The sequence below is a fragment of the Eublepharis macularius genome, chromosome 4 (assembly GCF_028583425.1).
Source record: "Eublepharis macularius isolate TG4126 chromosome 4, MPM_Emac_v1.0, whole genome shotgun sequence".
In the NCBI taxonomy this organism is placed as follows: Eukaryota; Metazoa; Chordata; class Lepidosauria; order Squamata; family Eublepharidae; genus Eublepharis; species Eublepharis macularius.
In genome coordinates, this window is record NC_072793.1 from 42,423,781 (window position 1) to 42,439,971 (window position 16,191).

At 43.2% G+C, this 16,191-nt stretch overlaps 1 protein-coding gene across 1 annotated transcript; it reads left to right on the top strand.

Moving 5' to 3' along the window:
* The first annotated feature begins 5,017 nt into the window (after window positions 1-5,017).
* On the top strand, window positions 5,018-12,811 carry RNF222 (ring finger protein 222). Its single transcript, XM_054975223.1, has 2 exons — window positions 5,018-5,066; window positions 5,768-12,811. The coding sequence occupies exon 2, from the start codon at window positions 5,802-5,804 to the stop codon at window positions 6,477-6,479; it is 678 nt and encodes a 225-aa protein (XP_054831198.1). The 5' UTR covers window positions 5,018-5,066; window positions 5,768-5,801; the 3' UTR covers window positions 6,480-12,811.
* The last annotated feature ends 3,380 nt before the right edge of the window (window positions 12,812-16,191 follow it).

The window sequence follows — 16,191 nt, forward strand, 5'->3', positions numbered from 1 at the left end:
ACTCCTCATCGTCCTGCTGCCTCTGTCCTGAGACTTCTACAAGAAAGATTCCCACTTCATGAGTATATAAAAATTTATCAGTGTTCCAGAAAAATTTCCTCTTTAACAAGTGCAGAGACATCAGCCACTGTGCATAATGTAAGGCAACCAATAAAATTATCACTAGAGAATATGAAAGTATCATTCTAATATTTCAAACAGTATCTCAGACCTTTGTTGTTGTTAGTCTCCAAACCTGTTTAACTGTATCACTCAGTTCTCAAGTCTGTTGGCAAGAGAAGAGAGAGAATGTGTTTGTTCTCCCAGGGAATGGGGACACCACCCACATCAGTCAGCCAAAGTAAGGAGGTACACATTTGACCTGCTAAAGCATCTCTGTTTCCATTGTTGCTAGAGTAGCAAGACATGAATGGCCTGTTTAGTCACTGTCTATATATAAATATGAGGGTGAGCTCACAGGTTGTATTTGACCTAGTTCTCACCAAGGGAGGTATCTGGACTGTACCACTTAAAGTTGCAGGCAGGTATACATTTGATTGAATGCTCCTCTCCCCCGCCCCCCGCCCACACACCCAACAACTCAGAAAATTGGTAACTTAGCTTAGCCTGTTCCAAGACATGCTACTTTCTACTGCCAAGCAGAGTATTACCCTTCCAAGCCCATTTATTTCAATGGACTTAGCAGGGTGTCACTGCTTAGGATGGCACTGTATATATCAAAATGTTCCTTGGCGTCCAGTTGTAGTTGGGGAGCATTCTACTGAATAATTCCGAGCCGAGGAGGAGAGAGGAAACAAATCAAGCCTGAGCTTAGTCTCAAAGTATGTTCTTTGTGCCCTTTATGTTCTTACACAATGGGGTTACACATGATTTGGAACTTCATTGAGCTAAAATGGGGCCATTTCCCACTGGTTAGTGTGACCTCATGGAAGTAAAGCATCAGACTTCATTACTCATTGCTCTGTCAACAACTGATGAGTAGAAAATATTTGTACATGTTGCTTTCCTTCTCTGTGCTTTTGTTTCCTAATCTGTAAATGAGGAGAAAGCTGATGAAATTTCTGTCCATACAGCCCTGTCTGGGAGGCAAGCAGGGCTTTTTTTCAGCTGGAACACGGTGGAACGGAGTTCCGGAACCTCTTGAAAATGGTCACATGGCTGGTGGCCCCACCCCCTGATCTCCAGACAGAGGGGAGTTTAGATTGCCCTCCGTGCCTCCGAGTGCAACCCACTGAGTTCCACTACCTCTTTTCCCAGAAAAAAAGCCCTGGAGGCAAGCTATATGTGAAGTCTTTTAATGCTAGCAAGTAAAGCACTGCTGTAGGAAAGGGCCCCTAATGCTATTAGCCATGATGCTGAAATGTTTAGAGGCAGCATGCCTCCGAATGCCAGTTGCTAGGGTGGGAGAGCGCAGGCTTTGGCCTCTGAGCCCTCTCTGTGGATGTAGTAAAGAGGATGCTGGTCCATCAGCCTAATCCAGGACGGCTTTTCTTTTACATTCATATGACTGGGATATATTGAATAAGCAGAATACTTCAAGGCACAGTTCTTGCTGTACGGTACCACTTCAGATTTCTGGTGACAGGTTACCACAGGTGCAATCCTAAGGACACTTTCCTCAGAATAAGCTCCATTGAATAACATGGGACATATTTATGAATAGATCTACTCAGGATTGCTCCCATAGAAAATTAGGAATTCAAGGTTCTAAATTAGCCTTTTCCATTAATTGTGAGATTTTTATATGCCACGGCGGGGTGTTGGTTGTAAAGGGAAGCAATTAAACATGTGGTGCCTTACTATCATTCTGAAGTGGTATGATTAGGGTCGCCAGATCTCTATAACCTCCTAAAAAACTGGGAAGGTTTGATCAAGCCTTCCTGGGTGAAACTAAAGTTATCAATGATGATTGACAACCAGCGATGGCCTGGAAAGGTGAGGCTATCAGAGCCCTGAATACCCCAGAATGGGAGAGTAAATAAGAAGATCAGTAGGGTGTGTTAGAGAGATTCCTGGAAGACTCTATTTTCTTAGGAGCCTTTGCATATCTCTGGGATGTGGGGCTGAAAACTAGTCTTGCCTGGTGACTCATATATCAGTAATTTTGCAGCTCCCAGCTGGAATCTGGCAGCCATTTTCCTCCCTTGCTAGGCAGCGTTTTTGTGTTTAAACACATACAGAGAGGGGCTTATATTATTGCCATATTTATAAGCGTTATATTAGCATGAGGCCAAGCCTGACTGCTAAAACAAAGGGATGATTGTATAAACACTCAGGGTAATATTGGTAGGAGTATAAAAGAACTTTGGAGTGAGAGTAGAAGGACCATGTACAGAGACAAAATGGGCGAGGGTTGTTAGAGAGTAAAATGCATTAAAGATGTCTATATGCCAATGATAAAAGCCTCCGAGCCAAGATGGGAGAAAAAGAGTACTTGGTGATAAATAGTGAGTTAGATATAGTGGATGTCTCAGAAACATGGTGGAATGGGGAAAATCAATGGAAAATGATCATTTCTCGGTATAAGCTCTATAGACAGGACAAGGAGGAACATGTTAGGGGAGATGCTGCATTGTGAATCAAAGAGGGCATAGAATTAAAAAAAGTCAGAAAATAATAGGGGAATAAATTTCCCAACAGAAGTAATAGGCTGTCATTTGGAGGAGGGCAAGGAGCTGTCCCAGTTGGCAGCAGAGGATAGGACCCGAAGCAATGGGCTTAAATTACATGCAGAAAGGTACCGGCTGCATATTAGGGAAAACTTTTTCATGGTCAGAGTAGTTCAAAGGTGGAATCAGCTGCCTAGGAAGGTGGTGAGCTCCCTTTCATTGACAGTTTTCAAGAAGAGGCTGGATGAATATTTGTCAGAGATACTTTAGGCTCATCCTACATTGGGCAGGGGGTTGGATTAGAAGGTCTGTATGGCCCCTTCCAACTCTGTGATTCAGTGAATATGGGCAGAATTACTGGGCCTGAAGGGTTACTTAAGAGCAAGGGTTACTGATCCAACTCTTGAGGCTGACCTTGAGATGGAGAAGGAAATCAAGGTGACAAAAGTAAATAATGTTGTGTTCTTGGTGACTTCAACCACCCTCACATTGACTGGGTAAACATGTGCTTGACTCATGCTGTAGAAATAAGATTCTTGGACATCATAAGTGACTGTGCACTGGAAAAGTTGATCACTGTTTTTGAGTCTACTCTTGAATCTGCTCCTGAAAAATTTTCCTGACTTTTCAATATGATAACAATACTCCTGATACTGAATGAACACAATAATTATGCCCTTCCCTACATTATGATATGGAATTAAAACGATAATTTTCGAAGTGTACACTACTACTCTGCATTTGGCAGGTTTGACGTTGCTCAGCTACATACTTGTTAAGAGACTGAACCGGTATCTCCAAGTTTATTTATTTATTTAAAATATTTATATGCTGATTTCCCACCAAAATAGGGTACCCAAAATGGCAAACATCAGATAAATAAAACATTAAAATTACATTTACATACATATATAAGTACAGTAAAAACATATTGACATATAAACGAACACACACACAACCAGGGAAGAGAGCCAATAAGAGTTTACTGAGGGTTTGCCATAAGAAAAAAAAATAGTCTTTTCCTGCTGGCAGAAGACAATGACAGAGGGAGACAGACTGAGGAGGAAGAAAGTTTTGGCACTACAACTTGTAAAAAGGTGAAGGTAATCCCCTGTGCAAGCCCTGAGTCATTACTGACCTATGGGGGGACGTCGCATAATGATGTTTTCTTGGCAGACTTTTTACGACATGGTTTGCCATTGCCTTCCCCAGTCATCTACACTTTACCCCCAGGAAACTGGGTACTCATTTTACCAACCTCGGAAGGATGGAAGCCTGAGAGCCAAGCTACAAGTGACACCCGACACAGGTTGGACACTTGTCAGCTTCCCTCAAGTTTTGATGGGAAATGTAGACATCCTGGTCTTGCAGCTGTAATGGAGAGCCAAGCTGCAAGACCAGGATGCCTACATTTCCCAGCAAAACTTGAGGGAAGCTGACAAGTGTCCAACCTGTGTAAGATCCAGAGGAGTTAGCCGTGTTAGTCTGTAGCAGCAAAATCAAAAAGAGTCCAGTAGCACCTTTAAGACTAACCAATTTTATTGTAGCATAAGCTTTCGAGAATCAAGTTCTCTTCGTCAGATGCCTGATCAAAACTGGGCAGTTTTGATCAGGCATCTGACGAAGAGAACTTGATTCTCGAAAGCTTATGCTACAATAAAATTGGTTAGTTTTAAAGGTGCTACTGGACTCTTTTTGATCAACCTGTGTAAGGCGTCACTTGTAGCTTGGCTCTGAGTCAACCTTGAGCTGGTTGAACCCAGCTTCCGCCAGGATCAAACTCAGGTCGTGAGCAGCGCTTGGGTTGCAGTACTGCAGCTTACCACTCTGTGCCATGGGGCTCTGCGCCATGGGGCACTACAACTGAGAAGCTGCTTTCTCATATCTTGTCTCATCTCTCTCTTCACATGTTACCTCACAGGTTATTCTGTTGCTGAGGATGCTCTTGTAGAATAAGACTCTGGATGTTGCTTGCATTTCTCCTTTTGCATGTCAGAGAATGCAGGTCCTCTTGAACAGCGCTTAAGGAAATTCTAGCAAGGGGAATATGGAGAGGCTTAGGCCAAATAGGCATATGTCTAGGTTTCAGTATCTTGTCTGATAAGGTAGACCACATGATTTCCATGCATGGCATGGCAAAGAAAGAGGTTCCTGCAGGTGTCTCTGAAGCGACAGGTGATTCAACCACCCAGTTCTCAGAACTCCTCCCCAAGTCCCAAATCTAGAAGGAGAAACCTTTAGCTCACAAACAAGTTCCACCACATTCACTCCTTGGGAGACACCCACTTGCCTGCTTGCTGTTCTTAAAAATCTGACGCAAGGTAAAGGCATGGATGGTGTGAACCACACAGCTACACCCCTAGTTATATAGGTTGGGCTTGTTCATTCTGTGCCAGAGAGGTCAACACAGAAACAGCGAGTGCATGGAGAGGAATCTACTCACTGGCTTTGGAAAAGGTATGGTGCCTGGGTGGAAGGAAGGGGCGGATGCTAAAGGGAGGAGGGGTACCTATTGGAAAAGCTGTGGGACCTAAGAAAATAGCACACATTTCATCTCTCTGGATGAGATGTATCAAAAATCTATTTCCAACACATAACTATTCATCTCTTGACAGACTAGTAAGCATTACAGAGTTTAACCTTAACATGCAGTTTTGTTCTGGTTGTACGCTATAAATAACTTTAGTTTTGTTTTAGGTTAACAATTATATTGTTGTGCTCTTGGATTGTTAGTTACCTTGAATGTGGGATAAAACGGATCATAATTTCAAGGTAATTAACAAAAACACCAAGTTTTCACAATTGTAGTCTCAATCATTACATGAAAGCTCATTTCTAGAACTTTTGCTTACAGGAATGTCTTCGAAAATGTAACTCGAAAGTTTAAAATCCAAAAAAGGCCTCTTTTAAAAATGCATTAATAATTATCATTTTTAAATATCGTTTAGGATATTACAAGAGGGTTTTAACCCTGAAATTATTCATCTTGCCACTAGTCTAATCCATGATCTATAATCCCTACCTATTCAGAGGAGGAAAGCAAAGGATAATTCTGTTCCTGAGGACAGGTGGAGACTACAGCTATTCTTTTTGATACCCACACACTCTTCACTTTGTGGTAGATTTTCTATAAACATTTAATTTTGTCTTTCTTCCAGCTGGGAGCTGCTTGCCATCAAGAGGAAAGTAGCCATGTCTGAGGGCAAAGCCAGAAAGGAAACTCCTGCTGCTGCCTCAGCTGAATGCCCTGTATGTTATGAGACATTTCAGTCTCCTGCAGTATCACGTCGAGTTCTGAGCTGTGGGCACATCTTTTGCCATGACTGTTTGGTCAAGTGTTTTTTAGCATCGCAGGCAGATGGCCGCCTCCAGAATGGCCTCATATGCCCCATCTGTCGCTTCATCACCTTGCTGTGCCAAAAGAGGACCTGCTGGCCTTCCAAGCCAGATCCCACCTCTCAGTCTCTGGAGCTGCCACTCTCCCCCTCCTTATTACCCTGTGGAGTGCCTTTGGGGTCAGCAAACACTTTGGTGGTGCCTGGTCATTACCTGATGTCACTGAATGGTTATAGTGGCCGACAGAGTGTGTGTGGCTGCCCTAATATGGACTCAATGGTGTTTCCACATGGCTTGGAGCGGGAACCCAACATTTTCATTATCAGTCAGTGTGGAATGCCACTGATTGAAGAGAACTATGTTCCTGTGGCTCGAGATAGCAGGGTGGAAGTTCCAGGATCAGTGGACTCTCAGAGTTCTCTAGGGATGGGCTGCTTCCGGTCACCTATTATCCTGGCAATTTTCCTTGTCTCTGCTGTTGCTCTGTTGGGGGCTGTGCTCCCCTGGCTGTTGCTTGTAAAGAAGAACGAATGAACCTGGTGGATGGAGTCCCTTTAATACCTAATCTGCAGAATCTTCTATGTGGAAATACCAGCTGAACAAAGCCAAAGGGTTCTAGATTGATGGAAGATACTCAAAGGAAACTGAGATTGCAAAGAGATAGTATTTGCATCTTGTTAGGGATTATTTTCCAAGGAGCAAGAAGGATCAGCTGTAGAAAGGGTCCAGTCATCCTATTAAGGATGTTAATTAAATTTTTATTTATTTGGTACATGTATATCCTGCCCTTCCTCCAAGGAGATCACATTATAGTTTCACAATTTTCCTGTGAATTTAGAAGCAGGTTAGATTGAGAGACAGAAACATTGCCCAAGACCACTCATTAAGAGCCAATCCAGATGAGACATTGGGAATTTCATAATCATAGCTACCATTATTTTAATAATGTAGTGACCAGGCATGCTGAAGCCACATTCCGACTGAGACTACAGCAAGAAGCTTAAATCTCCCCCTATGTGCTATTTTTCTGACTTAAAGTGGTCCTGGGAAGCTACCATTTGCCTATATTGGGACAACATAGAGATACCTGTAGCTGTATTTTTATGTTTCCCCAGCAGGGAAAATGGCAGCTCCCTGGAGGCATTTTAGGTCAGAACAATGGAACAGGACAATGGCTTGAACCCCCCTTCCCTCACACATCCATGACAATTGGATGCCCATACTTTAAAAAACTGAGATCTCTGCTTATGGCACTTCTATTGTCTCCCTTGGTTTGGTCCTGATTTCACAGATGATCAGCGTCTTGAATCTGAGTCTCTAAGCCCAAAGCCAACCTTCTAGATAGCTGTGGAAACGATATTGAATACATAGGGTGGGGATTGGATTGGAGAGGCTGTTAAATGCTTCCTATTTACTGAATATGTTCCCATATTTTACTTCATCGGTCACAATAATTCAATAAGCCATAGTGTTTGAGGCACGTCAAAGGCAGCTTGGGTGGTTAAGATGCCAATGGAATCCTGTGTCCTTTTTCCACCCAAGCAAATTCCTTAATATTGTTCTGCATTGCTAACACTGAAAGATTTTCATTCTACATGCCTGAGATGGCTGCATTGCCACAGGAAATAGATGGATCCCTCTCATGTGGCTTTTGATAGACTGTGCAATGCAGGTCAGAGATACCCCTAGCTGAGATACTGTTTATCCAGAGATTAGCAACTATTAATGATTATTACTTTAGTGTTACAGACCTTCATGATGTTCTGGTGGATTATTTAATATTGTAGTTCTTATGCAGAGATATCAGTATTTAGGTCTATAGTTTGAATTTGGATGACTCCATTTAGGAGGCACAGTGCTAATTTTGGTCTTTCTCGAAGAGCAGTTTCATGTTGTTGGAGGGATTCTATTTGTCCTCATGTACATTGACTAGTTGGATACAACAAGATTCCGTCTTGTCACCTACATTATTCTACAACTATATAAAGCTTTTGTGAGAGATCATTCAGAGATTTGGGGCATGGTGTTATCTTTTCAGGTAATTCCAGAGAAGTGGTACAAGTGTCAAATCAGAGAGTGAAGGACTGGATGTGTGTGTTATGTGCCGTCAGATCACCTCCAACTTATGGCGACCCTATGAATGAAAGAACTCCCAAATGTCCTATCATTAACAGACTTGCTCAGATCTCTTTATTGAGTCAAGCCATCTTGTTTTAGGTCTTCCTCTTTTCCTGCTGCCTTCCACTTTTTCTAGCGTTATTGACTTTTCCAGAGAATCTTGTCTTCTCATTATGTGACCAAAGTACAATAGCCTTCGTCTTGTCATTTTAGCTTCTAAGCAGAATTCAGGCTTGATTTGATCTAGTATCCACTTATTAGTCTTTTTGGCTGTCCATGGTATCTGCAAAACTCTCCTTCAGCACCATATTTCAAATTAATCCATTTTCTTCCAGTCAGCTTTCTTTACTGTCCAACTTTCTCATCCATACATGGCAATGAGGAATATCATAGTTTGGATTATCTTGATCTTGGTTCCCAGAGAGACATCTTTATCTTTAAGGATCTTATCTAACTCCCTCACAGCTGCTCTTCCAAGTCTCAGTCTTCTTCTGATTTCTTCACTGCAGTCTCCCTGTTGTTGATGATTGAACCAAGGAATAGAAAATCTTGAACAACTTCAATTTCCTCATTCTCAATTTTAAAATTGTGTAATTCCTCGGTAGTCATTACTTTTGTCTTCTTGATGTTCAAATGTAATCCTGCTTTGGCGCTTTCTCCTTTAACCTTCATCGTAGTCATTTCAAGTCTTCACTATTTTCTGCCAGTAACATGGTGTCATCTGCATATTTCAAACTGTTAATGTTCCTTCCACCAATTTTCACTCCACCTTCTTCTAGATCTAATCCAGCTTTCCTTATGATATACTCTGTATTTTTTTTTATGCACAACCTGTACTCTGGACAAGAGGATACTGTCAGGACAGAATATGGGGAAAGAATGATTTCCAATTGGCAAGGGTGTCAGACAAGGATGCATATTATCTCCCTGACCGATCTCCACTACCGCTTTCTTCCTACTCTCGCCTCCTTTTGCAGGAAAAAGACGGTGACTCTGCTGCTGAGTTTGTGTAGCCCTGCCTCTCACAGCTTCTATTTGCTCTTACCTGGCTTTGCCAGCCAGGTTGTTGTCTTTCTCCTGTGAAAGGAGGTAGGAGCAAGAAGAAAGTGGTGGCAGCAGTGATGTGCAACTGCCTGCACCTCCAGATGCACGGTCACTGCCACACCACTATCTGGAGCATGGGGGAAGTGGGGAGCTGGACAAACATCCATCAGAGGCAGCAGTGGCCAGGCAGAGGTCTGAGAGGCAATCCCTCTCCTCTCCCCCACCCAGTACTCTGGGACGAGGCCATGCTTCCAAGTAAGCTGGCTGGCCAGGGAGCCCAGACACGTAGGGCTGCCTCACTGTGTGCCTTTTCTAGATGTGGTCTAGGGTATCAGCAGACGTGGGTCTAAACCTGTGGCAGGTGTCATGTCTAGCTTGGCCCTGGGACTCATGAAAACAAAATGGATACACAAAATCAATGCTGTTCCCATTGCTTTGGTTGCAATTTGTTTCTGGGCAGTATACAAAGTGCTGCTAATGACCTGAAAAACCTTAAATGACTTGGTTCCAGAGTGCTTGAAGGACTGTCTCCGCTCACATCAGTCCCCCCTGGTCTTGAGATCCATGCAAGCAACTCTATCTGAAGTGAGGCTGTAGTTGGGGTTTGTGGGTAAGTCTTTTTAAGCTTCCACTTCAAACTTTGGAACTTCCTGCCTCAGGATGAGAGACTGGCACCATCCATACAAGCCTTTTAGAGTAAGTTGAAAACAGCTCTATTTTGGAAGGTTTTTGAATTAAATTAGATTAAATGGTGGCATCTGTTGTTTTTCTGGGTCTTCCTTGATTTTATGTATGTAACTGCTATTTTATCAATGTCAGTTTAATTTTGATTCTTCTGGTTCTGTAATTTTCCTTGTCTTAATCTGTTAGCCACTTTGAGGTATTGTAAATGGCTGAAAGGCAGCACAGAAATAACCATTAAAAATGAACAGATGGCTAAATAAATAAATACAGATAATTTTTATACATTCTGTATTTGTATTCTACTTTTGACATTGTTGCTAGAGCCATAATTAGACATAATAAAAAAGATAGAATTGGTATGTACAATATCTTTACAATCTGCCCTTGTTTTTCCTTCGGCAGGCATGCCAGATAGTTGTGCATCATGTTGCTGAGTATGCAAACAAGCTACCTCTTTATGTAATTAAGAGCATACCGATTACAGCATCCCAGAGCATTGCATAACTTTCATCAGGAGTTTTTACATCCAGTAGTGGGACTAAACCAGAATGGACTGAGAGAGAATTCATACATGCATATTTATCACAGCAGATCTGCATGTTTAATATCGCACTGTGAAGTGATGATAGGGATTCCCCGCCCCCACCTTTTGTTCCATTCAACCGGTCCCATTCTCTGGAGGGAGATGACGCACTTCTCGTTGAAAAGGGGAGCTTACAGGGTAGTGTGTTACCAGGCTCAAGCCCAGAGAGCCAGTGGTAACACTACCCTGTAAGTTCCACTGTAAGTGTGGGGGGGGGGGCAGAGGGAGTCATAGGGGTGGCAACAGGACAACTCAACTTGGAGCACTTCTGCATTGCACTGAGGATGATGCCAACCATGTAGTAGGATTACCAGACATCATACTTGGTTGAAAAACTGAAGTGATAGGGGCTCAGTAGGGGCAAAATCAACACAGGAATGGGCCAAGAAACACCACAGTGTGCTCCCGCATACTCCAGAGTACTTCTGTGTCATGCTGGGAATGATGTCATTCATGGCATGCAGAAGTTGGTAAAAATCAGCCCCAAACACTACATAGACACATTTTCCACACCTCCTCATACTGGCCAGATGCAAGGTGGTGGAGGGTGGTGGCTGCAGTGAGGGATCCCCTGCCCCCACTAGGGGGCTAGTAACTCCACTACAGGGTCTCAGAAGGGCCTGTTTGAGGTGGATTTTGCTTCCCAAGACCCTGTCACTTCCATTTTTCAACCAGACGTGATGTTGTTGGGGCTTCTGGAGTACATGTACACAATGGGGCCTCCGTGCCTGCAATGTGACCATCTGTTTCCTGCTTTGGAGGTAAAGAGGGTTGGCAATCCTAAGTGAAGACTTGTCTGAGTGCATATTGCATACTAAGTTTTCATGAATGATGGGACAAAATCAGAACTAATGCCATCGGGAGACAATATATCACAGAGTTTAATTACTAAGGAACATTTTCAATGGTGCCCTTATGTTATTAATTATCTTTAAATATTGATTTCATTGAATTTTACTAAATTGATCTCAGATATATTCTTGGATTTAGATTGATGGGCAACCCTAAACCTGTCACTATGGGGTAAAGTAAAACACTCAAAATGAACATTATACCTTGAATTATATGTTATGCATGCAATCCCTTTTTATATACCTTGTAGATAAAATTAATACTTTCTTTTGGAAATTTATGTGGGGCTCAGGAGGACTACCCAAGTTTTCTTTAAAGAGGATGCAACTTTCAATTAATGAAGGAGGATTTGGCCTTCCAGACCTTAGGGTTTATCATTAGGCATATTTGTTAGCATGTACAAATTACTTCCCTCCCCTCACACGGAGTATCCATCTTGGGCTCTGTTGGAGGCCTAGTTTTGGAACCCCTTTTTAAGTGGAATGCATTAGGGTCTACCTATATTAAAATGAGTTTTGTGCCTCCAACAGTTTCTGCAGCTAGAGAAGTATGGCATATAATATCACAACAATATCAATTTGATCTGTTTCCACATGCTAAATTAACATTATGGTCAAATCCTGATTAAAAAATTGTGAAGAAATCTTTCTTATGGAAGGCTTGGACAGATAAGGGAATTTTTTTTACTTTAGGTCAATTGATAGGTAATGACGACTTTTTGCCATTTTTCCAAGGTCTAAATATGATCTGATAATTTCTGCTGAATGACAATATTTACAATTGCAATATTTTTTGGTGTCTAAATATGGTCCTACAGCTCTGAGTGCTTCAGAATCTCCCCCACTTCTGGAAATTCTTATTGAATCAGTACAGAATGTGAAATCTATAATATTTGTACATAAATATTTGCGGACTGTTAATAAATATGATACACAGAATCTTAGAGATGAATGGAATAATGATCTGGAGCATCCAATTTTGTTAAAGCAATGGGATAAGGCTTTAAGTGATATTCCCTTTGCTACTATGCATCTTAAGTTATGACTTATTCAGAAAAAAATTATGTTTAGGGTATACTGGACACCATAGTGTCTTTTTACTAAAAGTTAAGCACAGTGTGTAACTTGGCAGTGTAATTAACAAATGCATCTCTTAAGCATATGCTTTGGTCATGTTTAGTCATTCAACCCTTTTGGGAGGAAGTTATTAATTCTGTGTTAGAAAACTCATTTATTTTTGTGGATGTTAATGTACTATTACACTACTTGCCGGTTTCTTAGAATCTAACCAATGGTCAACAGAAATGGACCTTCTGTGATCTTACAGTTGCTAAAAGACTTATACTTCAACATCGGAAAGACAAAAAGCCCACTTCCTGTAAATCACTGGACTGAAGACCTTATAAACTTATCAACATTTGAATGTTTCACATATAGAAGGCAAGTGTGCAAGGACTTATATTTAGATATTTGGAAATCTTTTATAGATACCTACGTATAGATTTGCCAGTCGGGTTCTTGTAGCCACTATTGTATTCTTTCTTTATTTTCTCTCACCTGTTGGCTTTTTTATTTTAATTTTTTAATGTTTTTGCACTAATAAACAATTTTAAAAAGTTTCCATGATTGTGGTATATTTAATGCGTGCATTGCAACTGAACAGTCTGTCCCCCGCCCCTTTGATATTTGTATGCTTTGAAGTTAAATCTCATGGGGTGGAGTCCCTGCTCATAAGTTTTGTTTGTTGGTTAGAACTGTAGACAGCAAGAGCTCCCTTGTCCTGAAACCAGTTGCTCCCATCCCTGTATCACCTGGCTAATAAATGCATGTTGGTTTGTGGAGCGTGATTTGGCCTGAAACGGGCATGTTGTGGGGTGTGTCAGACTGTGGCTTGCTAAAAGTTGCAATCCAGACTACCCCTTGCAATGAGACATGAGTCCATCGATTTCAAAAGGTTTACTGAAGATAAACAACCATTATAGTCCACAATCCAAGATACGACCTTGGCTGATATTGAAGCATTGTTACGAATGACAGGTAAAAACTGAGGTACGGAATAGCAATTCCCTTCAGGCCCCATCCTCCCCCACAGTTCTCATAACAATCGGCCTGAGGGTGAGAAAGTGAAAGTTTCTCAAGGTTTGAAAGGCTGTAGTCAAAACATTCCTTTTCTCCCTGTGATCTTCCAGCGAACTGCTTACCACCTGCAAAAGAAGCACTTAAGATACTGACAGGATTAAAATGGAGTCTCTTTGGTTTAAACATACATAAAACATAGTCAGAACCTGACAGGGTGCAGTTCGGCCCCGAATCAGGCTGCTGTGGGTGCAGGAGCTTACTGAGCTGCCTGGGGGTGCTCCATGCCACCCTGGGGAGCATGCCTCCCCCTGCCGTGCAAGTAAGTGGGTGTGTGTGTGGGGGGGGAAGGGTGGGAGCAGGGGATCCCCCACCCCGGGCAGGGGAATGGCACCCCTACTGTCAACCCTATTAATGGAGTATTTTCAGCCTCCATAAGATTTATCCATTGTGGGAAATTTAGGGGAGAACTGGAGATAATGGGAACAGAAATTAAAATTGTCACAAAGTCTGAAAAAGAGCTTGAGGATTATAAAATTGCAGTCCTGCTTCACTGCATAGGTCAGAAAGCCCCCGAAATTTATAATGGTATGCAAGGGGTATTTGTAGACCTTGACAATAAGATTTTAGCAGAGGTTTTAACAGCCTTCAAATCTTTCTGCTGACCCAGGAAAAATCCTGTGTTTGAGAGATACCATTGGCAATTACAATACAACGAGGCTGTTGGAATAGGTTATTGCTGTTATCAAGATAAGAAAAAAAGATCAGCTCAGCACTGCAAGTCTGGCCCATCTCAGGACCTGATGCTAAGGGACCAGATTGTGTTCAGAATAACCGAAGCTTTTAGAAGAACCTTAACTTTTAGAAGAACCTGCATCCACCCTTGAACAGGCTATGGATATTTGCAGAATGAAAGTTCTTATCAGTGCTCGAGCTACGTCTGCAGAAGCAACATTGCATTCAATTGATTACATGCAATCAAAGGTGAAACTATCCCAGCTCCCTGCTGAGGGAAGGCAAACTCCCACGCAGCAAGCAATTGCCCCAGCAAGCATAAACAAGGTTTGCAATATATTTGGAATTCCCTGTAACCCTAGGCTGTATCCAGCCTTTAGAGAAATTTGTTATAAATGCTCCAGGAAAAATGTTTTTGCAAAAGCATTCAGGCTGTAGGAAAGCAACACAAAACTACAAAAATGGCATGAGTATGCTATTTATAGGTTCTGTGTCCAAGAGACAGCTTTCCAGGGACAGTGTCTAATGCATGGCACAGCACAGTTGCAGAGCCAGGCCTACCAGGCTTTTAAAAATTGTATAGTGGAAAAGAAGCAAACACTATTGCAGCTAGGATTACCAGTCCCCCACTGGGGGTGGGGAATCCCCCACTCCATCCACCCCACCCCCACTTACCTGGCCAGTGGGGGAGGCACATGCCTCTCGGAGGAGCACTCCTGGGCGGTGCAGCATGCTCCTGTGGGCCTGATCCGGAACAGATTGGGCCCAAATTGGCCTGGAACAGGCCACTGTGGAGTATGGGAGCACTCCTGTGTGCCACAGTGGCCTGTTCCAGGCCCATCCAGGATGATTTGGGCCCACTCCAGGCCGTTTTAGGCCCTAATTGGCCTGGATCAGGCTGCTGCAGAGCACAGGAGCATTCCCATGTTTCACAACAGCCTGTTCCAGGCTGATTTGGGCCCGATCCAGGCTGATTTGGGCCCAAATCAGTCCAGATCGGGCTGTTGTGGAGTGTGGGAGCATTCCCATGCTCCACAGTGGCCTGTTCCTGGCTGATTTGGGCCCAATCTGGGAGCACTCCTGGGGTGGCCGCAGGCCACGCAATGATGTCACTTCCAGGAAGTGATGTCATTGTGTGGGCACAGGAGGAAAAAGAAGATAAGGTAGATACCGGGTTCCCCGCCTCCTGCTGGGAGGACAGAGGTCCTGGCAACCCTAATTGCAGCTGCAGTAGCCAAAGAGTAAAGTGCCCCATATTCAGATGCAGGTGCCCACATCAAACCAAAAATAGGGTTGCCAGATGTCTTGTATTCACCTGAACAGTCCGGTATTTGGAGGGACTGTACAGGGGAAATGTTCCCCAAATACTGGACACCTGGCCCCTCCCCTGGCAACTCTGTAGTCTGGCAGGACACCCAGCCTTCAACTGCACCACAGGAGTGGCCAGCCAGCCCCAGCACCCAGTAGTAGATTGGCGCAATGATGTCACTTCCTATAGTGACATCATCAAGCTGGCTGGGAGTACATGCATGCAAAAGTAGGACAAAGATTAGTGCTGCCCCTCTCTCCCTGGCATTCAGTATTGTTCTGGACTCCATCTGGCAAATCTAAACCAAAAAAGGAGATTCTAGCATGTTGCAGAGTAGGCCCTAAAGAAGCTGAATCAACTTTCTATAGAACTGAAAATTATGATCCTCCTTTCCCTGGGCATTTCATTTCCCTGGTGGGGGCAGGGGGGTCCTCTGCTCCCAGCCTCCACCCCCCACCAACTCTCATCTGGCCACAGGGGGTCAAGGAGCCAGAATGGGCCAGGGAGTACCACAGTGCACAGCTGTGCACTCTGGAACATTTCCTTGTTGTGCTGGGAATGCCGTTATTTCTGGTGCAATGAAGAAGTGCTCTGGAGCATGCTCGTGCTATTCTTGCATGCAAGGTAAGTCATCCTGGAGCACCCCCAACCCCTCCATCTCCCCAGAGGAGCTGGCATCCCTATTCATTCATCAGAAGAGATGCATGCATCGCTCTAGATTTACTTCAGCAAGTCCATACAGGGCCTCATATAGAACCTGAAGCAAGAGGTGCAGTTTTCAAACACTCTACAGATGTTTTTGAATGACTGAGTCAAATTCCTGGCACTCGACCACAGTAATACCCC

Excerpts from the sequence above, each read along its gene's own strand:
- RNF222 (XM_054975223.1), top strand. The coding sequence starts at position 5,802 with ATGTCTGAGGGCAAAGCCAGAAAGGAAACTCCTGCTGCTGCCTCAGCT.